The sequence below is a fragment of the Apodemus sylvaticus genome, chromosome 2 (assembly GCF_947179515.1).
Source record: "Apodemus sylvaticus chromosome 2, mApoSyl1.1, whole genome shotgun sequence".
Lineage (NCBI taxonomy): Eukaryota > Metazoa > Chordata > Mammalia > Rodentia > Muridae > Apodemus > Apodemus sylvaticus.
The window spans coordinates 82,771,504-82,796,596 of NC_067473.1; the positions used below are offsets into that span (position 1 = coordinate 82,771,504).

At 38.1% G+C, this 25,093-nt stretch overlaps 1 protein-coding gene across 1 annotated transcript; it reads left to right on the top strand.

Annotated features, from left to right (window-relative positions):
• Positions 1 to 21,969: 21,969 nt before the first annotated feature.
• LOC127677478 (putative vomeronasal receptor-like protein 4) lies at positions 21,970 to 22,881 on the top strand. Its single transcript, XM_052172554.1, has one exon. It carries the CDS (start codon positions 21,970 to 21,972, stop codon positions 22,879 to 22,881), a length of 912 nt encoding a protein of 303 aa, XP_052028514.1.
• The last annotated feature ends 2,212 nt before the right edge of the window (positions 22,882 to 25,093 follow it).

Sequence of the window (25,093 nt, forward strand, 5' to 3'; positions counted from 1 at the left end):
AAAAGTGAACTTCCCTAATTCCAGGAAAATAGTAGAATACAAACAGCTGAGCTCTGGGTTTCCCATGTGTAAGATATCCTCTTCAGGCCATAACTGTGTGTGTGTGGATTAACTGATCCCAGTCCTTGTGAACAAAAGTAAGAGTAATAATATCACATTGAAAAGAAGTAGAATAACAATATATATTCTCCAAGGTATCCATCCATTTTGAAAGCATTCATGGTGCCCTTCATACATATATGTCAATGTCTTTAATGTCTCACCTAGAAATTAACAGCTCTTTTGAGAAAATTAAGACAATGTCACCTCCTCTAAACCCAATAAAGTTATGTGATTTTTCTTACAGAGCACACACATATAGATTAACTTAATGATCAGAAGAACTCAGGCTATGGGGCTGTTAATATAGTTCAGTTGGCCAGGTGTGGGTCTAGAAATTATTGTGCATAAGGGACACCACAAAATAAATCAAACCTACAAATTATACACACAGCTGACAGAGATGAATTCAAGTAAATGACAAATACAAGAACTTCAGTAAGATTACAGAAGAAAAATGCCCCAAAGTCACAACCATTTAATTTAATGGAAAAAAATTTAAAAAAGAAAAAATAAATAAGAAAAGCCAAGGTCACAATCCAAATTTTCAAGCATCTTATATTTTTTCCTTTTTTTAAATTAAATTTCTTTTTTTTTACACTTCAGATTTTATCCCCAACCCCGTAGTCCTCCCTCTGACTGTTCCATATCCCATACCTCCTCCCCCAACACTTCTCTGAGAGCATATCCCCATCACCATCCCCCACCGCAAACTCTACCAGACCTCTTCACTCCCTGAGTCTTCCAGTATTGGGGATTAGTTGCATCTTCTCTGATGGAACCCAGACACAGCAGTCCTCTGATGAGTATGTGTCTGGGGCCTCAAATAGGCAGGTGTATGCTGCCTGGTTGGTGGTTCAGTGTCAGAGATCTTGGGGTTCCAGGTTAATTGAGAGTGCTGTTCCTCCTATAGGGTTGCCCTCCTCCTCAGATTCTTTCACTTTTTCCCTAATTCAACCAGAGTCAGCAGCTTCTGCCATTGGTTGGGTGCAAATATCTGCATATGACTCTTTTAAATGCTTGTTGGTCTTTCAGAGGACAGTCATGATAGGTTTCTTTCTGTGAGCACTCCGTAGACTCAGTAATAGTGTTAAGCCTTGGGGCCTCTCCATGATCTGAATCCCACTTTGGGCTTGTCACTGAGCCTCCTTTTCCTCAGACTTTTATTCATTTTTGTCCCTGCAGTTCTTTCAGATGGGAACAACTATTGTTTGGAATTTTTGACTGTGGGATGGCAGTCCCACCCCTCACTTGATGCCCTGTCTTTCTGCTGGAGGTGGGCTCTACAAGATCCTTCTCCCTACTGTTGGGTATTTCCTCTAAGGGCCTTGCCTTTGAGTCCTCAGTCTCTTACCTCCCAGCTCTCTGGCACATTCTGGAGGGTCCCCCTATCTTCTGCCTCTGGGGGTTGCCTGTTTCCATTCTTTCTGCTGGCCCTCAGGTCTTCAGTCCCTTTCCCCCACCCAGTACCTGATCATGTCCCCTCCTTCGTCTCCCTGTCCTCTTTCCAACCAGGTCCCTCCCTCCCTCATTCCTCCTGTAATTTTTTTCTTCTCTCTCCCAAGGGGGAGGGGCATCCTCACTTGGGCCCTTCAATTTTTTAAGCTTTCTGTGTCCTGTAGACTGTATTCTGGTGTTCTGTACTTTTTTTTTGGTTAATATTTGCTTATTAGTGAGTACATTCCATGCATGTTCTTTTGCATCTGAGATACCTCACTCAGGTTGGTATTTTATAGGTTCATAAATTTTCCTGCAAAACTCAGGATGTCCTGAGTATTATTCCATTTTGTAAATGAAGTACATTTTCTGTATCCATTCTTCTGCTGTGGGACAATTGCGTTGTTTCTAGTTTCTGCCTATCACAAACAAGGCTGCCATGAACATAGTGGAGCACATGCCTCTGTGGTCTGATGTGGCATCTTTTGGATATATTCCCAAGAGTATAATAGCAGGGTCTTCAGGTAGATCTACTCCCAGTTTTCTGAGGAACCTTCAGATTGATGTCTGCAGTAGTTGTAACAGTCTTGAATTGCACCAGAAAAGGAGGAGTGTTACTCTGCACATCTTCACAGCCTTGTGCTGTCACCTGAGTCTTTGATCTTAACCATTCTGATGGGAGTAAGGAGGAATCTCACTGTTATTTTGATTTGCATTTCCCTGATCACTAAGGACTTTGACCATTTCTTTAATCACTTCTCAGCCATTCAAGAGATTCCTCTCTTGTGAATTCTCTGTTTAGTTCTATACTCCATCTTTTGATTGGGTTGTCTGTTTTTTTTTTTTCCTTTGTGGTTAGCTTCTTCGAGTTCTTTATATATCTTGGATATTAGCTCTCTATTGGATGTGGGGTTTGTGAATATTATTTACAAATCTGTAGATTGCTGATTTACCTTATTGATTATGTCCTTTGCCTTACAGAAGTCTTCCAGTTTCATGAGGTCCCATTTATCATTTCTTGATCTTATAGAATGATCCATTGGAGTTATGTTTAGGAAATATCTTTCTATACCAATGAGTTCAAGGCTTTTTCCCATTTTCTCTTTTATTAGATTCAGTACATCTGGTTTTATGTTGAGGTTCTTGATCCACGTGGACTTGAGCTTTGTGCAAGGAAACAAATATGAGTCTATTTTTATTTTTCTACATAAAGACATCCAATTAGACCAGCACCATTTATTGAAGATGCTTTCTTTATCCATTATATATTTTTGACTTCTTTTTCAAAGATCAAGCATCTGTAAGTGTGTGGTTTTATTCTTTGCTCTTCAGTTTTATTCAATTGATCATCTTGTCTATTTCTCTACCAATACCATGCAGTTTTTAATCACTATTGCTCTATAGCATAGTTTGAAGTCAGGGATCATGATTGCCCCAGAAATTCTTATATTGTTAAGAATTGTTTTCACTATTCTGGGTTTTTTGTTTTTCAGATGAATTTGAGAATTGATTGTTCCATGTCTTTGAAGAATTGTGTTGGGATTTTGATGGGAATTGTGTTGAATCTGTAGATTTCCATGAAACTTATATTTAAAATACTAAATAAAGAAAACAAAAAACAAACCAATAATGTGAATTAAAAGCTCTAAGGGAAAATTCAAGGCACAAATAAACAAAACCCATTACATTAAATGTAAATTTTCATAATTCCATGAACACCTTGGAATAGGAACAGCTGATTACTCAAGGTAAACTTTCAAGGCTAGAAGTTCATGCAGCAATACATACCAAGTCTTAATGGCAATAAATCTAAAATGATATGCCCAGCAATACTACTCCTATGCATGAAGGAAGAACAGTTTTCTACAACATAGACAGCCTAAAAAATTGTATTTCACAAAATAAACCCTCTGTAATACAGAAAGTATTATTTGAGGCTTAAGAGAGGAATCAGCATAGCAAAGAAACTGAGGGGAAATATGAAGCCATAATTATCAAAATAAAAATTACCACTAAGATCACAACAAGAAAACCAACAATATAGTGCCTAGAACTAACACATACACATTTAAAAAATAATTCACATATGAATGGCCTTACTTCTCTATTAAAAAAAACAAGTGAATAAATATATCAAAACCAAAATCCAGTTCTCTGCTACCTACAAGAAACACAGTTTTAAAAGACAGACACTAGTTTTGAGCAAATAGATAGACAAGAGTCATCCAGTCAAATGCAACCTGAACAAAAGCAGGAATCGCTATTCAAATGTCTGCCAAAATAGACATATTCCCAGAAAAATTACAGAAATCAATGCCAGCATTAAGGATTAAAGATTTTCAGAGGTAGTGGTTATCCCTAAATCTCACTAGACATTATTTGGCCTACATAAAAAAGATTCGGAACTCAACTGTGAAGCATTCATTCATAGAGAATGACTGTTGACTGTGAGGAATTTAGTGTGGAAGTTTCTTTAACTGCACTTGTTCTACAAAATATATTTTTTCTCAAAACTTTTAATATATTTTCTGATGCTTGTGGGCCAATAGAAACCTCACAAATGCTTTTCAAAATACTTTGTCATAAGACTGAACAAAAGCAATGTATTTTCATTTGGAAATGTCTGGAGAAAACCTTTACATTTGTACCTAAATGTATACTACTTTCCAGACCTATATCACATATTGTTTAAATTGGATTGTAGTCCCCTGCATCTTCCCCAAGATGTCATGCTGGTCCTCTACATAAATGGCCATGTGCTGCTTGGACTGCTTAAACAGACAGTAGCAAACTTTGGGTATTTTGGATAAAACACATGAGCATTAGAAGACTGGAAATAATTGCAATGAAATTCAAGGACATTCTACCTAAGTGAAATTTCTAGTCCAGTGGTGTGGAGCATGAAGAAATATCTCTTCTATGGGAGACAGTAAGTTGCTGCCACTGGTTCATCCTTCTATCAGGAAAGAAAACTAAAATGCTTACTGGGCTTATATACATTCTGGAGACAGTACATTCATCACATGTATGATTTACTGTGGACTTTTTACAAAGGAAGATGAAAAACTGTTACCTCTGATTAGAACTGCAATAACATAAGACTCTTCTATGAGTCCATACTATGTTGTAGGATTCTTTCCACGTGGACCAAATATCTAACAGACCCAATTTACCTGAGGTTTCATTAGCAGATAGGGATCCTGTTTTAAACCTTAGAAGACCCTATGTGTGAATTGCAATAGAAGCCCTTGGAATTTGGGATCAACTATCTACCACCATCTGAGTCAAATAGTCTCCCTTTGAGAGACAGCTCTTGGCCTGTTATATAACCTTAGAAGAAAACAAACACTTTACAGTGGGCCACCAGATTACCATGTGGTTCTCACTGTCTGTATCAGGTTGGTATTTTCTGAACAACTAAGTTGTGAGGGTGGATATGCACAGTTGCCATCCATCATCAACTGGAAGTGCTGCATATGTGATAAGGCCTCAGCAGGTTCTGAGGACACAACAAGAAATGGAAAATGCCTGTGGTTCTACTCCTGTTATAATGTATAGTAGATAATGTATAATATATAGCATATAGTGTATAGTGTATAATGTGTAATGTGGTTCTACTCCAAACATTCACTAATAGCATTATGTGTCAGAAGACTGAAAACAATGGAGTAAAGGCCTGTGTCTTAATTAGGTTTCAATTGCTGTAAAAAGACACCATGACCAAGAGAACTCTTATAATAAACAACATTTAGCTGGGGATAGCTTACAGGTTCACAGGTTCAGTCTCTTATCATTATGAGAGCAATCGTGGCAGCATCCAGGCAGTCATGGAGTTAGAGGAACTGAGAGTTGTACCTATTGTCCCAAAGACAGCTAGGACAAGACTGACTCCCACATGGTTACAAGGAAAGTCTCACATTTGCTCCCACAGTGGCTCACTTCCTCCATAAAGGTCACATTTCTTATAGCAAAACTCTCTGGGCTAAGAATATTCAAATCACCACAACCTTGTTAGCTGATAGTTGTGTACACTATGCAAAATCAAAATTAGACAGCTTACAACATTACAATTTATTTCTGGGACAATCATGGAAGACAAAACTGAAGGAAATATATAGAACTTTAGAAATTACATATAGTTGTATACTTCGAATATATAAAGCAATGGATAGATGTGCAATTGTTTATTGATACATGGGATTTAGCCAGTTAATCGACTAGAAACTGAAGTTAGAACACACTGAAATTGAGGTTTTTACTTTCTTCTTTTTCTACTCCTTAGCCCTCTTCTTGAAATACACCACGTGTAAATAGAGGTTATAGATGGATTGAGGGTGGGTCATTTCCTCATAGCATGTGCATAGCATGTGGATGAGTCAATATGATTGAATTAGTACCTTTTATATCCTTCTAGTCCAGAGTTTTCAAATGGCCATAGAAGACACCATAAAATGATTTCAACTGAAGTATACCATCATAGGTCTCTGCTAACTGTACGGACAGAAACATATAGGATTAAACAAGTGATGAGATCTCTTATCATTGTTGATCTATATTCACAGAGCCAGTAACATCTCTTTTGCATTAGATGAATCAAAATTCCAGCAAATTCTTATTAGAATGATGTGGTAGATGAAGCATAGCCAGTGTATATAGTATTCAAATTACCTAAATGCAGGGTTATATATTACTAAGATGGAATAAATGAATAAACATTAGAATACAGTGTAGATATAATCTAAAACTTGATAAAATAATTTTACACATAGTGTCATGGTATATGTATGCTCAGCCCAGGGAGTGACACTATTAGTATGCAGGGCCCTGTTAAAGTAGGTGCGGATTTGTTGGAGTAGGTGTGTCACTGCTTGTGGGCTTCAAGATCCTCATCGTAGCTGCCTGGAACCCCGTATTCTGCTAGCTACCTTCAGATGAAGATGTAGAACACTCAGCTCTTGCCTATTAGCTTACTGAGTGCTGGTGCCTGTTTTTTAAAACTGTATTTCTTGTAGGCAGAAGAGAACTGGATTTTGTTTTTGATCCATTCATTCACTCTCTGTCTCTTGAATAGAGAATTGGGGCCATATATGTGAATTATTTTTGAAATGTGTGTGTTAGTTCTGGTCACCATGTTGTTGATTTTTGTTATTGTGAACTTCCTGGTAATTTTTGTTTTGATAATCATGGATTCATATTTTTTACTCAGTTTCTTTATTATGCTTATTCATCTCCTCAGCCCAAAGTAATACTCACTGTATTTCTTTAGATTTAGTTTGTGGGATATAATTTTTTAAAATTTTTTATTGGATATTTTCTTTATTTACATTTCAAATGTTATCCCCTTTACCTGGTTTCCCTTGTAAAAATTCCCTATACCATCACTCCTCCCCCTACTTCTATAAGGGTCTTTCTTCCTCACTCACCCACTTCTGCTTCCCTGTCCTGGCATTCTCCTACACTGGGGCATCGAGCCTTCACTGGACCAAGAGCCTCTGACACGGACATCCTCTGCTACATATGTGGCTGGAGCCATGGGTTGCTCCATGTGTACTCTTTGGTTGCTGGTTTAGTACCTGAGCACTCTGGAAGGGGTCTGGTTGGTTCATATTGTTGTTCCTGTTTTAGGGCTGCCAATGTCTTCAGCTCATTTAGTCCTTTTTTTTTAAAACTACTCCACTGGTGATTCCATGCTCAGTCTAATGGTTGGCAGGGAGCATCCACCTCTGTATTTTTCAGGTTATGTTAAAGCCTCTCAAGAGACATCTATATTAATCTCCTGTCATCAAGCACTTGTTGACATACACAATAGTGTCTGGGTTTGGTATATGGGAATGGATCCCCAGGTTGGGCAGTCTCTCGATGGCCTTTCCTTCAGTTTCTGCTCCATACTTGTCCCTGTATCTCCTCCAGTGGGGATTTTGCTCCCCCTTGTAAGAAGTGTCCACACTTTGGTCATCCTTCTTCTTGAGCCTCATGTGCTCTGTGAATTGTATCTTAGGTATATCTAGCTTTTGTGCTAATATCCACTTATCAGTGAGTACATACCATGTGTGTTCTTTTGTGATTGGGTTACTTCACTCAGGATATTTTCTAGGTCCATCTATTTGCCTTAGACTTTCATAGTTGAGAAGTACTCCATTTTATAAATGCATTACATTTTCTGTATCCATTCTTCTGTTGAAGGACATCTGGGATCTTTTAGCTTCTGGGTATTATAAATAAGGCTGCTGTGAACATAGTAGATCATGTGTCCTTGTTACATGTTTGAGCATATTTGGGTATATGACCAGGAGTGGTATAGCTGGGTCCTAAGGTAATACTATGTCCAACCTTCACACTGATTTTCAGGTTGGTTTTTAAAAGCTTGAAATCCCACCAACAATGGGATTTTCCCATTTCTCCAGATCCTCTTCAGCATCTGCTGTCACCTGAAAGTTTTTACTCTTAGTCATTCTCACTGGTGTGAGGTGGAATCTCATGGTTGTTTTGATTTGTATTTCCTTGATGACTAAGTATGCTGATTCTTGGTGCTTCTTGGCCATTCAGTAGTCCTCAGTTGAGAATTTTTTGCTCTACTCTATATCCCATTTTTTATAGAGTTATTCATTTCTCTGGAGTCTAACCTCTTGAGTTCTTTGTATATATCGGATATTAGCCCTCTATCAGATGTAGGGTTGGTAAAAATACTTTCCCAATCTGTTGGTTGCCATTTTGACCTATTGACAGTGTCCTTTGCTTTACAGAAGCTTTGCAATTTTATGAAGTCCCATTTGTCAGTTCTTGATCTTAGAGCATTAGCTATTGGTTTTCTGTTCAGGTAATTGTTCCCTGTACCCATGTGCTCAAGGGTCTTTCCCACTTTCTCTTCTATTAGTTTCAGAGTATCTTGTTTTATGTAGAGGTTTTTGATCCACTTGGAACTGAGCTTTGAACAAGAGCATAAGAATGGATCAATTTGTATTCTTCTACATGCGGATAGCCATTTGAACCCACATCATTTGTTGAAAGCGCTGTATTTTTTCCACTGGATAGTTTTAGCTCCTTCGTCAAAGATGAAGTGACCATAGTTGTGTGGGTTCATTTCTGGGTTTTCAATTCTGTTCCATTGATCTACCTCCCTGTCTCTGTCCCAATACTACACAGTTTTTAGCACTATTACTCTGTAATGCAGCTTGAGGTCAGGGATGGTGATTCTCTCAGAAGTTCTTTATTTTTTAGAATAGTATATCCTATGAATTTGCAAATTGTTCTTTCCAACTCTATGAAGAATTCACTTGGAATTTTGATAGGGATTACATTGAATCTGTAGAATGCTTTCAGCAAGATGACTATTTTTACTATGTTAATCTTGTCAATCCACAGCATGGGAGATCTTTCCATGTTCTGAGATCTTCAATTTCTTTCTTCAGAGACTTGAATTTCTTGACATACAGATCATTCACTTGCTTGATCAGAGTCACACCAGGGTCTTTTTTTTGTGACTATATGGAGGGTGTTATTTCCATAATTTCTTTCTCAGCCTGTTTATCCTTTGAGTAGAGAAAGGCTACTTATTTCTTTGTGTTAATTTTATATCCAGCCACTTTGCTGAAGTCATTTATCAGGTTTAGGAATTTTTTGCTGGAATTGTTGAGGTCACTTAAGTATACTATTATATCATCTGCAAATAGTGATATTTTGACTTCTTCCTTTCCAATTTGTATCCCTTTGACCGAGTATGTTGTCTAATTGCTCTGACTGGGACTTTGAGTATATATTGAATAGGTAGGGATAGACTTGGCAGCCTTGTCTGGTGTCTGACTTCAGTGGGATTGCTTTAAGTTTCTCTCCATTTAGTCGGATGGTGGATACTGGTTTGCTGTGTATTGTTTTTACTATGTTTAGGTATGGGTCTTCAATTCCTGATCTTTCCAAGGCTTTTATCATGAAGGGATGTTAGATTTTGTCAAATGCTTTCTCAGCATCTAATGAGGTGATCGTGTGTTTTTTTTTCATTGAGTTTGTTTATATTAGTGGTTACATTGATGAATTTCTGTTGGTAATGATCTTGCATTTGCCTTTGGCCATCTAGTCATCTCTTGTGTTAGCTGGTCTTGCTGTCTCTGACTGTGGCTTCCCTGTCCTGCAGGCCTGTGTATCTGTACTCCTGGGATTCCCTTTCTCTCAAATGCACTGCATAGAGCTGGTTCTCCAGGAAGTATCAGGACATGGGGTCTTCCTTGTGGCAGACCTGCCAAGGATCAAATGCCCTGCAGGCTTCTGGTTCTCAGATGCCCTGTGCAGTGCTTGTTCTCTAGAAAGTATCAGGAAATGAAATTCTTCCCTTTAGCAGAACTAGCAGGGATTTCCCATATAGGAACAAATGAGGCAGCTCTTTATTTTTGAGAATAGTTTTTCCTATGAATTTGCAAATTGTTCTTTCCAACTCTATGAAGAATTGAGTTGGAATTTTGAAAGAGATTGCTTTGAATCTGTAGATTGCTTTCAGCAAGATGACCATTTTTACTATGTTAATCTTGCCAATCCACAGCATGTGAGATCTTTCCATATTCTAAGATCTTTAATTTCTTTCTTCAGAGACTTGAATTTCTTGACATACAGATCATTAACTTGCTTGATTAGAGTCACACCAGGGTCTTTATAGTTTTTGTAACTATTATTGAGGATGTTGTTTCCCTAATTTCTTTCTCAGCCTGTTTATTATTTGAGTAGAAGAAGGCTACTTACTTGTTTGTGTTAATTTTATATCCAGCCAGTATGCTGAAGTTGTTTATCAGGTTTAGGAGTTCTCTGCTGGAATTGTTGAGGTCACTTAAGTATACTATTACATCATCTGCAAATAGTGATATTTTCACTTTTTCCTTTCCAATTGTATCCCTTTGACCTCCTTTTGTTGTCTAATTGCTCTGGCTATGACTTCGAGTACTATATTGAATATGTAGCAAGAGACTGGACAGTCTTGTGTAGACCCTGATTTTAGTGGGTTGCTTCAAATTTCTCTCCATTTAGTTTGATGTTGGCTACTGGTTTGCTGTGTATTGTTTTTTACCATGTTAGGTATGGTCCTTGAATTCCTGATCTTTCCAAGACTTTTATCATGAAGGGATGCTAGATGTTGTCAAATGCTTTCCCAGCATCAAATGATGTGATCGTGTGTATTTTTTTCCTTTGAGTTTTTTTTTTAAATATAGTGGTTTACATTGATGTATTTCTGTATATTGAACGATCTCTGCATTTCTGGGATGAAGCCTACTTGATAATGATGGATGATTATTTTGATGTGTTCTTGGATTTGGTTTGCGAGCATTTTATTGAGTATTTTTATATCAGTATTTTTTTAATTCGATATATTTTTTATTTACATTTCAAGTGATTTCCCCTTTTCTAGCCCCCCACTACCCAAAAGTCCCATAAGCCCCCTTCCCTTCCCCTCTCCTCCCACCCACCCCTTCCCATGTCCCCGTTCTGGTTTTGCCCTATACTGCTTCACTGAGTCTTTCCAGAACAAGGGGCCACCCCTCCGTTCTTCTTGTACCTCATTTGATGTGTGGATTATGTTTTGGGTATTCCAGTTTTCTAGGTTAATATCCACTTATTAGTGAGTGCATACCATGATTCATCTTTTGAGTCTGGGTTACCTCACTTAGTATGATGTTCTCTAGCTCCATCCATTTGCCTAAGAATTTCATGAATTCATTCTTTCTAATGGCTGAATAGTACTCCATTGTGTATATATACCACATTTTTTGCATCCACTCTTCTGTTGAGGGATACTTGGGTTCGTTCCAGCTTCTGGCAATTATAAATAGGGCTGCTATGAACATAGTGGAATATGTATCCTTATTACATGCTGGGGAATCTTCTTGGTATATGCCCAGGAGTGGTATAGCAGGATCTTCTGGAAGTGAGGTGCCCAGTTTTCAGAAGAATCTCCAGACTGATTTCCAGAGTGGTTGTACCAATTTGCAATCCCACCAGCAGTGGAGGAGTGTTCCTCTTTCTCCACATCCTCGCCAACAAGTGCTGTCTCCTGAATTTTTAATCTTAGTCATTCTGACTGGTGTAAGGTGAAATCTCAGGGTTGTTTTGATTTGCATTTCCCTAATGACTAATGAAGTTGAGCATTTTTTAGGATGCTTCTCCACCATCCAAAGTTCTTCAGGTGAGAATTCTTTGTTTAACTCTGTACCCCATTTTTAATAGGGTTGTTTGGTTTTCTGGAGTCTAACTTCTTGAGTTCTTTATATATATTGGATATTAGCCCTCTATCTGATGTAGGATTGGTGAAGATCTTTTCCCAATTTGTTGGTTGCCGATTTGTCCTTTTGATGATGTCCTTTGCCTTACAGAAACTTTGTAATTTTATGAGGTCCCATTTGTCAATTCTTGATCTTAGAGCATACACTATTGGTGTTCTGTTCAGAAACTTTCTCCCTGTATCGATATCCTCAAGGGTCTTCCCAAGTTTCCTTTCTATTAGCTTCAGAGTGTCTGGCTTTATGTGGAGGTGCTTGATCCATTTGGATTTGAGCTTAGTACAAGGAGACAAGGATGGACCAATTCGCATTCTTCTGCATGCTGACCTCCAGTTGAACCAGCACCATTTGTTGAAAAGGCTATCTTTTTTCCATTGGATGTTTTCAGCCCCTTTGTCGAGGATCAAGTGTCCATAGGTGTGTGGGTTCATTTCTGGATCTTCAATCCTGTTCCATTGATCTGCCTGCCTGTCACTGTACCAATACCATGCAGTTTTTAAGACTATTGCTTGGTAGTATTGCTTGAGGTCAGGGATACTGATTCCGCCAAAATTTCTTTTGTTGCTGAGAATAGTTTTAGCTATCCTGGGATTTTTTGTTATTCCAGATGAATTTTGCTCTTTCTAACTCTGTGAAGAATTGAGTTGGGATTTTGATGGGTATTGCATTGAATCTGTATATTGTTTTTAGCCAAATGGCCATTTTAACTATATTGATCCTGCCGATCCATGAGCATGGGCTGTTTTCCCATTTTTTGAGGTCTTCTTCCATTTCCTTCTTCAGAGTCTTGAAGTTCTTGTCATACAGATCTTTCACATGTTTGGTAAGAGTCACCCCAAGGTACTTTATACTGTTTGTGGCTATTGTGAAGGGGGTCATTTCCCTAATTTCTTTCTCAGCCTGCTTATCCTTTGAGTATAGGAAGGCCACTGATTGGCTTGAGTTGATTTTATAGCCTGCCACTTTGCTGAAGTTGTTTATCAGCTGTAGGAGTTGTCTAGTGGAGTTTTTTGGGTCACTTAGGTGGACTATCATGTCATCTGCAAATAATGATAGTTTGAATTCTTCCTTTCCAATTTGTATCCCTTTGACCTCCTTATGTTGTCTAATTGCCTGAGCTAGTACCTCAAGTACAATATTGAAAAGATAAGGAGAAAGGGGGCAGCCCTGTCTAGTCCCTGATTTTAGTGGGATTGCTTCAACCTTTTCTCCATTTAGTTTGATGCTGGCTACTGGTTTGCTGTATATTGCTTTTACTATGTTTAGGTATGGGCCTTGAATTCCTGTTCTTTCCAAGAGTTTAAGCATGAAAGGATGCTGAATTTTGTCAAATGAGTTTTCAGCATCCAATGAAATGACCATGTGGTTTTTTTCTTTGAGTTTGTTTATGTAGTGGATTGCATTGATGGATTTCCATATATTGAACCAACCCTGCATCCCTGGGATAAAGCCTACTTGATCATGGTGGATGATCGTTTTGATGTGTTCTTGGATTCGGTTGGCAAGAATTTTATTGAGTATTTTTGCATCCATGTTCATAAGGGAAATTGGTCTGAAGTTCTCTTTCTTTGTTGGATCTTTGTGTGATTTTGGTATCAGGGTAATTGTGGTTTGTAGAAGGAGTTGGGCAGTGTCCCTTCTGTTTCTATTTGGTGGAATAGTTTGAAGAGTATTGGTATTAGGTCTTCTTTGAAGGTCTGATAGAATTCTGCACTGAAACCATCTGGTCCTGTGCATTTTTTGTTTGGAAGACTTTCTATGACCCCTTCTATTTCTTTAGGGATTATGGGACTGTTTAGAAGATCTATTTGGTCCTGATTTAATTTTGGTATTTGGTATCTGTCAAGGAAATTGTCCATTTCCTTCAGATTCTCCAGTTGTGTTGAGTATAGGCTCTTGTAGTAGGATCTGATGATTTTTTGGATTTCCTCAGTTTCTGTTGTTATATCCCCCTTTTCATTTATAATTTTGTTTATTTGGATACTTTCTCTGTGCCCTTTGGTCATTCTGGCTAAGGGTTTATCTTTCCTGTTGATTTTCTCAAAGAACCAGCTCCTGGATTCGTTGATTCTTTGTACAGTTCTCTTTGTTTCCAATTGATTGTTTTCAGCCCTGAGTTTGATGATTTCCTGTCTTCTACTCCTCCTGGGTGAATTGGCTTCTTTTTGTTCCAGGACTTTCAGGTGTGTCATTAAGTTGCTAGTGTATGCTCTCTCCATTTTCTTTTTAGAGGCACTCAGAGCTATGTGTTTTCCTCTTAGCACTGCTTTTATTGTGTCCCAAAGATTTTGGTATGTTGTGCCTTCATTTTCATTAAATTCTAAAAAGTCTCTGATTTCTTTCTTTATTTGTTCTTTGGCCAAGGTGTCATTGAGTAGAGAATTATTCAGCCTCCATGTGTATGTGGGCTTTCTGTTTGTTTTTTTTTTTAATTATTATTGAAAACCACTCTTACACCATTGAGATCTGATAGGAGGCATCGGATTAGTTGGATTGTCCTATATTTGTTGAGGTCTGCCTTGTGTCCAATTATATGTTCGATTTTGGAGAAGGTACCATGAGGTGCTGAGAAAAAGGTATATTCTTTTGCTTTAGGGTAAAATGTTCTATAAATAGCAATCAAATCAAATTGGTCCAAAGCTTCAATTAGTTTTACTGTGTCCCTGTTTAGTTTCTGTTTTCCTGATTGGTCCATTGAGGAGAGTGGAGTGTTGAAGTCCCCCACAATTATTGTGTTAGGTGCAATGTGTGCTTTGAGCTTTAGTAAAGTTTCTTTTACGAATGAGGGTACCCTTGCATTTGGCGCATAGATGTTCAGAATTGAAAGTTCTTCTTGGTGGATTTTTCTTTTGACCAGCAAGAAGTGTCCTTCTGGGTCTCTTTTGATGACTTTAGGTTAAAAGTCAATTTTATCTGATATTAGAATGGCTACTCCTGCTTGTTTCCTGTGACCATTGGCTTGTAAGATTGTCTTCCAGTCTTTTACTCTAAGGTAGTTTTTATCTTTGACACTGAGGTGTGTCTCCTGTATGCAGCAATTTGTAGGGTCCTGTTTCCTTATCCAGTCTGTTAGTCTATGTCTTTTTATTGGGGAATTGAGACCATTTATGTTAAGAGATGTTAAGGAATAATGATTATTACTTCCTGTCATTTTTGATGTTCTTTTTATATTTGAGTGGTTATCTTCTTTTGGATTTGATGAAGGAAGGTAACTATCTTGCTTTTTCCAGGGTGTAGTTTCCCTCCTTGTATTGTAGTTTTTCTTCTATTATTCTTTGCAGAGCTGGGTTTGTGGAAAGATATTATGTAAATTTGGTTTTGTCATGGAATATCTTGGTTTCTCCATCTATGGTGAATGAGAGTTTTGCTGGGTATAGTAGTCTTGACTGACATTTGTGTTCTCTTAGAGTCTGCATGAGATCTTCCCAGGATCTTCTAGCTTTCATGGTCTCTGGTGAGAAGTCTGGTCTGATTCTGATAGGTCTTCCTTTATATGTTACTTGGCCTTTTTCTCTTACTGCCTTTAATATTCTTTCTTTGTTTAGTGCATTTGGGATTTTGATTATTATGTGACGAGAGTTATTTCTGCTCAGGTCCAGTCTGTTTGGAGTTTTGTAGGCTTCTTGTATATTCATAGGCATCTCTCTCTTTAAGTTGGGAAAGTTTTCTTCCATAATTTTGTTGAAGATATTTCCTGGCCCTTTCCGTTGTAAATCTTCACTCTCATCTATACCTACAATCCTTAGGTTTGGACTTCTCATTGTATCCTGGATTTCCTGGATGTTCTGGGATACAAGCTTTTTGCATTTTGCATTTTCTTTGACAGTTGAGTCAATGGTTTCTATGGTACCTTCAGCATCTGAGATTCTTTCTTCCATCTCTTGTATTCTGTTGTTTATGCTTGCATCTATGGCCCCTGATTTCTTCTCAAGGTTTTCTATCTCCAAAGTTGTCTCCCTTTGTGATTTCTTAGTTGTTTCTACTTCTGTTTTTAGATCCAGGATGGTTTTGCTCAGTTCCATCATTTGTTTGTGTGTGTTTTCCTGTAATTCTTTAAGAGATTTTTGTGTTTCCTCTTTCATGACTTCTGCCTGTTGACGCAAGTTCTCCTGCATTTAAGGTTTTTTTGGGTTTTTTTTGTTTGTTTGTTTGTTTGTTTGTTTGTTTTGGTTTTTTTTTTTGTTTTTGTTTTTGCCTTTCTTCTTTATTGGCTTCTATCTCTTGGGCCTTATTCTCCTGCATTTCTTTAAGTGATTTTTGTGTTTCCATTATACAGGTTTCTAGCTTATTCATGTTCCCCTGTATTTCTTTAAGAGATTCATTTATGTCCTTTTTGTGTTCTTCTAGCAGCATCATGAACAGTGATTTTAAATCCAAATCTTGTTTCTCTGGTGTGTTGGCATAACCAGGACTTGCTGATGTTGGAGAGTTTGGTTCAGATGCTGCCATATTGCCTAGATTTCTGATAGTATCGTTCCTGCGTTTGCCCTTTGCCATCTTGTTCTCTGGAACTAGTTGGTCTTGTCTCTGGCTGGTGTTTCAGCCTCCTGAGAGGCTCTAGGGCTATTTCTGCAACACTGGATGGCAGGGTTTCCCCTGTTGCAGATTGCTGATGTGCTGTCCTCCTCTTGGGTGCCCTTGCAGCCCTAGTGTGCTTTGCCCCAGATTGTGTCTGTGACCCAGATGGTACCCGTTTACTCCTTCAGGGAGTGTTGAAGGTGTATGCTGCAGGGACCTTTTCTGTGTGCTGATCACTCTGCTGGCCAGTGGGACTCCCAACCGGGTTGGTGCACACCAGGCTAACCTCGCTGTTCAGACCCTGATCTAGGCAAAAGCCTGGCAGGCCAATGTCCGAGCAAAGCTCCCCTCAGCTGAGAGTGTTAATTGGGTCTGTCAGGTGGCCAGGATGGCAGTGTGCGAGCGTGCTCCCTGAGAGTGCTGGGAGAATCTGCTGGGCTAACCACCTCCTGGCTGAGTCGGCACACTGATGGCCCACTGAGCAGCCCAGGGCCTGGGGGCAGTCCAGGGCCTGACCGTCTTAGACCCCAGCTATGTCAGCCCCGGGCTAGCCTGTTAGCCTGTTTTGCCTGCTAGGACTCTCTGGCTTCCTGTAGGCGCACCCGTGCCTGCCGGCCCGGGGAAACAATCTCCTGGCCAGGTTTGCACATCGGTGGCTCCCCGACCAGCCCAGGGCCTGGCTGCAGGCCAATGCCTGTCGGGCTTAGAGCCCCGCGATGTTGGTCTCGGGTTGTATTTACGTACCTCAGTCTGTCTGATCTCTCTGGCATCTGAGAATCAATATGGAAGCCAGTCTCTCATAACTGACTGGTGGGAGGCAGAGTTCTGAAGTGGCTTCTGTGTGGTGAAAGGTGCCGTAAATCTGCCGCTGCTTGCAGCCTGGCTGGCCAGCGATGGCCAGTAGTCGTGGGCGCAGGGTCTGCCTGGACCCTGTCAGCTTGGTTCCACTGCTGATGGCCCTTCCTCTGCTGCTGTTGCTGCTGCCGCAGATGCTGCCCGACTCCCCTGTATCAGTATTCTTTTTTTTTTAATTTTTTTATTTACATTGTAAATGATTTCCCCTTTTCTGGGTCCCCACTCCCCGCAAATCCCATAAATTGTTCTGAAGTGCTCTTTCTCAGTTAGTCTTTTTGTAGTTTAGGTATAAGCATAATTGTGTTTTCATAGAATGAATTGTAGTATTCTTTCTGTTTCTATTTTGTGGAATAGTTTGAAAGTATTGGCATTAGGTCTTCTTTTAAGTTCTGATAGAATTCTGCACTAAACACTTCTTGTCCTGGGCTTTTTTTGATTGAAAGACTTTTAATGACTGCTTCTATTTCTTTGCAGGATATGGTAATGTTTAGATGTCATATCTGCTCCTGATTTATGTATTTGGATGCATCAAGAGAGGAGGAATTGGATGGGTAACAGTCAGTGGGAGGACCAGGATGGGGATAAAATGTGAAGTGTAAAAAATGATTATGTACAATAAAACATAAAGAAAAAATACAAGACTCAGGGAAATTTTGATTGTGCCCTTAGTTTTTCTGTTTTCTTTTTTCTGTTCTTAGGTCTTCTTAAATTGAATAGTTGTGTCTTTGGCACAGATTTCTTCTATGATCATATTGAAATTCTTGTGTTTGCCATAGACGTGGAATTCCTCTCTGTCACCTCTGAGTGTAATTTAAAGATTTGATTTATTTTATGTTGTCTCATATCCACAGTACTTTCTAGGCCTACACTTGGCTAACTGAACTATATTTACAGCCCCACAGCCTGAGTTCTATTGACCATACAATTAATGTATGTGTGTGTGCACTGTAAGAAAAATCCCTTAACTTTAGTGTGTTTGGAGGAGGTGACATTTTCTTAATTTTGTCAAAAGAGCTGTTAATTTCTTGCTGAGACATTAAAGCCATTGTCATATATGTATGGAAGTTACCATGAATGTTTTCAAAACAGGATGGACAACTTGGGGGAATTTAAATTGTTATTCTACTTCTTTTTAATGGGATATTACTATTGTTACTTTTGTTCACAAGGACTGGGATCAGTTAATCCACACACACAGTTAGGCCTGAAGAGAATATCACACACCTGGGAAACCCAGATCCCAGCTGTTTCTATTCTACTGTTCTCCTGTAATTTGCGAAGTTCACTTTTCCACTTGATGGTTCCACTTCATAACAATGTCAAGATCAGAAGTGCCTTCTCCAGATGAAATGATAAGTGTGGGTCTAGAGGGAGATGAGCTGATGATATTTCTTCCATATAGCTACTTCTTAGTGCCACATTCTTCAAGGATGTTTATGGGATGGCCAGAAGGTGAGTGGTTTTTTTTTCTTTCTTTCTTTTTCTTTTTTAAAGGTCTTTTCATTATAGTGAGAACAGTAGGTGGTAGAATGAATCAGGATTCTGTAATAAATGATTAGAGCATATTCTGCTTACAATTTTATTTTTGAGCTCTATTTAATCATAAGTAAACCAGAGATGCTTAGAGACATAAGAATATCAGTGTATTGATTTATAAAAGAAGATTGCTTATATTGTTTGATATCTTCTATATGTGATAGTAGACAGAGCCTAGTAGGATGGATAGAGACAGGAAAAGCTAGTAGGCAGAAGATGATCATTGAGCATTATATATTCAGTTCAGTAGTGTCAGGATGATCTCAGGACTTTCAAAGCTAAGGCAAGAGAATCATGGGTTTGATTAAAATCAGTCTGAACTTGCTTGACTATCTTCAACATCTCATACACAATTAAATTAAACAAAATAATGCCATTAACCATTATGAACTCTCCAGCCCAGAGTATCAATCCCATAAAAAATAGTTGTTAGAAACATGATTTTATTTTTGTAAGCCTTACAGAGATTTCAGTTTTTTTGAATTATTTACTTTAAAAGCTTGCACCATTGCAGTAGGCAGGACCACTGTGGATCTGACTAGGTTACCCAGAAAACACAGGACATACCTCTAGTTTTCTTTATGCTCATTTTGTTTCATGAACATATTTGATATGACTCACAGTTTTTCACTCAAGTGATGTAGATGTATTCACAGTAGCAGCAATATTCCTGTGATCTATTCCTGGACCTGGTAGTCTCATCTTCTCCCTTTTTCTCTCCCTCCTTCTCTCCATCTTTTTCTCTTTCTTCTTCTGTCTTATGCACACAACACATCCAAGCATGCAAACATGCACACACACACACACATTTTTAGTGAACACTGTCATGTCTTTCCCAAATTTACATTATGCAACTTGTGATGAAGCTCTGGGTATGACTGCCTGCTCACTCATAATCGCTACAGTGACATTCCTGCTGATGTTGCTTCATCTCAAACAAAGCAACTGTGTTGCAACTGTGAGATTATAATATTCTACTCATCATCTGTGTGCTTCCAGTTACACCTGTGCTAAATTCAATTTCCAAATAAGAATTCACTCATTTAAATATTTGAAAGTATCAGGAAATTACTATGAATTCCTACTTTATTTAAAAGTATTAAGTATTGTTGCTGGCATTCTATATTTTGTAAAGATTTCATGGAACTAATTTGGAGGTTAAGTCCTTTCACCTTTGAGCTTTCCTAAAAACATCTTCATTTATTTATTTTATTGTTTTATTTAAAAGAAAATTGCAGTTTTGGTGGCTCCTACATTAGTTTAAGTTGCAATATTTAGTTGTCAGTACTAACACCCAGAATATATCCATAAGCATTTAAAATAATGAAGAAAGCATCACTATTACATTGAATCAGACCAAAAGATTAGCAATCTGTATCCCTGTGTCTGAAGAAACATTGACAGAAGACAGTACATCATCCAACAATTTAATTGACCTGAAAGTCACACACTCACTTTCTGTTCTCTCTGAGCAGTCATACTGCTTTTAGGTCATTACTTACTAAATGTTGTGAGGCTTAAAATAAAAAAAAATGATACTTTTGATATACTATACTTCATTGTTCCCTGTATTAATAAGTCTTTACAAACAGAATACAAAGAGGGTAATTGCCATATAGGGGTAGGATGGAAACAATAGAGAGCAGAAATATCAGTACAAAGGATCTTCTTGTTGTACTAGGAAGGGTGGATTCTTAGAGTGTGAAGGGGGATAAATTCAGAAGAAAGAGGTAGGTAGGTAAGATATCAACATGGACTTCTGAAAAGCCATGACTACTCATTCTATTAACTAATAGCAGTGCTTTTTCTAAGAAAAGAAAAACATTATTTGCCTTGGTAGCTGGGAGTTAGTTCGTTAAATCTGATTCAGCATAATTGTTTTTATTTCTCTATCACAAGCTGATTTAATGTAATGAATTAAATTAATTCAATGATAAGTTGATCCTGGTCACCATGTCAAATAACTAACATGGGCACTAAATGTAAGACTGCTGAGTGAAACTGTGAAAGGTGTGTGGGTTCTGATGATGTCTTGTAACACTAGGGATCTTGTTTCCTATGGTATGGGAAGGAGTATGTTTTGAAACAGAAATATACAAACAGGATCAGTATCTGTTCATCTTCAGTGAGTTCATGTTTGTCATACTGTGTTGATAATAGTTTGTCTTAGTGTCCCAAGTTCTGTCTTATTGGGGATATATATGTAGTCTGTAGTCACTACAGACACCATGAAAGTAATAGAGAGAAATGGCCATGTAGGGGTGGGATGGAAGCAAAAAGAGCAGAATTGACAGTACAATTAACTCCTCAGTGAACTAGGTAAAGGGTAGCTTCTTAGAGTGCGAAGGGAGATAAATACAGAAGAATGTGGTAGATAGGTAAGATATCAACATGGATTTCTGAAAAGCCTTAAATACTCATTCTATTAACTAATGACACTGACCTTCAAAGAAAAAAATGCTATTTGTCTTGGTAGTTGGGAGTTAGTTCTTTAATTCTCAATTTTCTCAAAAGGTGATAGGATGGGACCTAAAGTGAGAGAGGCCTAGGGCCATTTAGAACCAGAATTAATGGTCATAGGGTGTCAAAAGTAAACTATGGTTTCCAACTGTATCTCACACTATAAATCAGATTCTGGATATGTAAGATTTCTTGGAAATTGGAACATCATAACAGACTGATTGAAAAAGACATTTGTCTGATTAAACTGTGCGATTACCATGAAATATCACTGTGATTTTATTAGAATTATGAGTCAAAGCATGAAAAGTTGTAAAGAAGAGCATGGTAAAATTATAAAATATGAGAGTGACTAACCTGATATTTTCAATTTCTCTTCTGAATATTATCCAGATTAATGTAACTTTTTTCAGTTGTATAAATATGATTGACTTTTTGTGCTCATCACTACTGTTTTAGTTGTTAACAAGAAATTAGGCAATTAAATCACTAGGATTAGATTTATGTGACATGAGACTTGGCTGTAATACAGGCCCACAAAGTGGGCAATCTGTACAGATATGACTGTGATTGTATTTATTATCAATAATTTTTTATATATTCAGCAGATACATGGAAAACATAGAAATGTAGTATATGATGTACAGTCTGGATGATCAAGAGTTAAAGACACAGGCTATTCAAGAATTAGTATGGAAAATAGAATGATAATATAGCCAGTGTATCACAAACCTGATATATGCTCTATTTTTTCAGATATATCAAATAAACTTCCACTCTGCTCTTAAGATGAACACACTCTCCACTTATGTTTTCACTCAAGAATGTCCTTTATTTCCAAGCTGGACTTGGAGTCCTAGCCAATATGTTTCTTCTTTGTTTCTATATTTTCATCATTCTAGGTCACAGACCTAAGCCTATAGATGTGATCACATGTCAACTGACCTTCATTCACATTATGATGTTCCTCACTGCAGGGGATATTGGGCTTAAAGACTTATTTGAGACACTGAACATTGAGAATGATTTCAAATGTAAGGCAACTTTTTACATAAGCAGGCTAATGAGAGGCCTCTCTATCTGCATCACCTGCCTCCTGAGTGTGGTCCAGGCTGTTACTATCAGTCCCAGTACCTCACCATTGGCAAAATTTAAACAAAAACTAAACAGATACATGATGTATACTTTCTTATGTGTGTGGTCTTCCAATATATCCTTTAGTAGTTACCAGATCTTCTATGTTGGTGGTTATACCAACATGAGTGAGACCAGCCAGATGAAAGTTAGTCAATCTTGCTTACTCTTACACATGAACTACATCATCAGAGGAGTGATTTTAACAGTGATAACATCCAGAGATGTGTTTTTGGTAGGAGTCATGCTGACCACAAGCACATACATGGTGATTATCTTGTTCAGACATCAGAGGCAATGCAAGCATCTTCATATCATTAGCCAGCTCAGAGCATCTCCTGAGAAAAGGGCCACCAAGATTATCTTGCTGCTGGTGGTTTTCTTTGTGGTCATGTATTGGGTAGACTTTAGCATCTCAACAACTTCTTTCCTGCTATGGAGGTATGACCCAGTCATCCTGACTGTTCAGAAGTTTGTGATGAATGCCTATCCCACAATTACTCCATTGGTACAAATCAGCATTGATAAGAGAATAATCATTATGATGAAAAATTTGCAGTCAAAATGCCACCATATATGTTTTTAAAAAGATGTTTTCTCTCTTCTTTATAAAGTTATTAATTTATTTCACATTTATATGAACAGCTGTTGTGCCATAGTGGATGTATGTCTGTATTTCCTGTGTCCACAGAGATGAGATGTCAAGGCATCCCCTGGAGTTGGGCTTACTGCTGGGTATAAAGAATCATCTTGTGTAGGACTAGTCATTTTATTTCCAAAATACAGATTCTTTAAACTTTAATGGTTCAAGTAGTAAAGCAAGATTCTTCATATGATTTAAATAAACTTTGTGTTATTACACATATACATTTTTATGACATTTCTGTCTTCAAATAGTACAGAGTTCTTAAGTTAATTGTACACAATAACTTGGTACTTCCACATGAATTTTCTTTTTCACTTTTACTTTATATAATAAATACTGATTTGATGTTGAGGTTACTCAAAGGAATATCCTCACTGATATTCACTTTGAAGTTTTCTTTTCTTTTTGATTTATGTTCATTCATCAAAAATAGTTTAAATATTTTGTTGTAGCTATATTTTCCCCTAATCACAATTTATGTGGATCCATTAAAAGGTAATTTTTTTTCAGTTTTTCTTTTTTTTATTATTTTATATATTCTTTGTTTACATTCCAAATGATTTTCCCTTTCCCGGTTCCCCCTCCTCATAAGTTCCATAAGCCCTCTTCCCTCTGCCTATTCCCAAGCAACCCCCTCTCACTTCTCTGTCCTGGAAATCCCCTACAATGCTGCATCAAGCCTTTCCAGGACCAGGGCCCTCTCCTTCATTCTTCTTGGGAATGATTTGATATGTGAGTTGTATCTTGGGTGTTCAGAGCTTCTGGGCTAATATCCACTTATCAGTGACTGTATTCTATGTGTGTTCTTTTGTGAATGAGTTATCTCACTTAAGATGATATTTTCCAGTTCCAACCATTTGCCTAAGAATTTGATGAATTCATTCTTTTTAATTGCTGAGTAGTATTCCATTGTGTAAATATACCACAATTTCTGTATCCATTCCTGTGGGAGACCAAACTGTGGGAAACCAGACTTTCAACAGCTCTCACCTTGAGAATCCACTGACCTTTTCGTTTACAGCTGAACCACCCTCTCCTTCACACAAGGCCAATCATGAGAATCAACTGATCCTTATCTTGGCCAAACACCTGGGGTTGTCTAAGTAGAATCAGCATTCCATAAAAACTGCTAGATGTTTCGAGCCACAGTCAGCATCTGCCCTGGATGACCTTTCCTCTTTCTGTGCCTTTAGCATTCCCTCTCAGCCCCTCCCTACTTCCTCTCATGGTGTATTCAAAACCAGGTGTTCAGCCTTTCATTAAAGAGGCCTTGACAAGACACCCCTTTTGCTTGGTCTTGCTTTTCTTTCCTGCCCGTTTCTCTTTCAGGCTTGGTCCTCCTCGATCCCCCAAATAACTAGGTCCCGCGGGTTGGGATATATTCCTCCATTGAGCGACATCTGGGTTCTTTCTAGCTTCTGGCTATTATAAATAAGGCTGCTATGAACATAATGGAGCATGTGTCCTTATTGCATACCAGGGAATCCTCTAGGTATATGCCCAGGAGTGGTATAGCAGGGTCCTTGGGAAGTGTCATGTCCAGTTTTCTGAGGAACCACCAGACTGATTTCCAAAGTGGTTGTACCAACTTGCATTCCCACCAGCAGTGGAGGAGTGTTCCTCTTTCTCAACATCCTCTCCAATACCTGCTGTCTCCTGAGTTTTTAATCTTAGCTATTCTGAGTGCTGTGATGTGAAATCTCAGGGTTGTTTTGATTTGCATTTCCCTGATGACTAAGGATCTTGAACATTTCTTTAAGTGCTTCTCAGCCATTCGATATTCCTCAAGTGACAATACTTTGTTTAGCTCTGTATGTCATTTTTAATAGGCTTATTTGGCTCTCTGGAGTCCAACTTCTTGAGGTCTTTGTATATAATGGATAGTAACCCTCTGTTGGATGTAGGGTTGGTAAAGATCTTTTCCCAATTTGTTCCCACTTCTAAGAAGGACCAGAGTATCTATACTTTGTTCTACCTTCTTGTTGGGCATCATTTGATATGTGAATGGTTTCCTAGGTATTCCAAACTTCTTGACTAATATCCACTTATCAGTGAGTGCATACCATGTGTGTTCTTTTGTGATTGGGTTACCTCACTCAGGTTGATTTTTCCAGTTCCATTCATTTTCTTAATAATTTCATGAATTCATTTT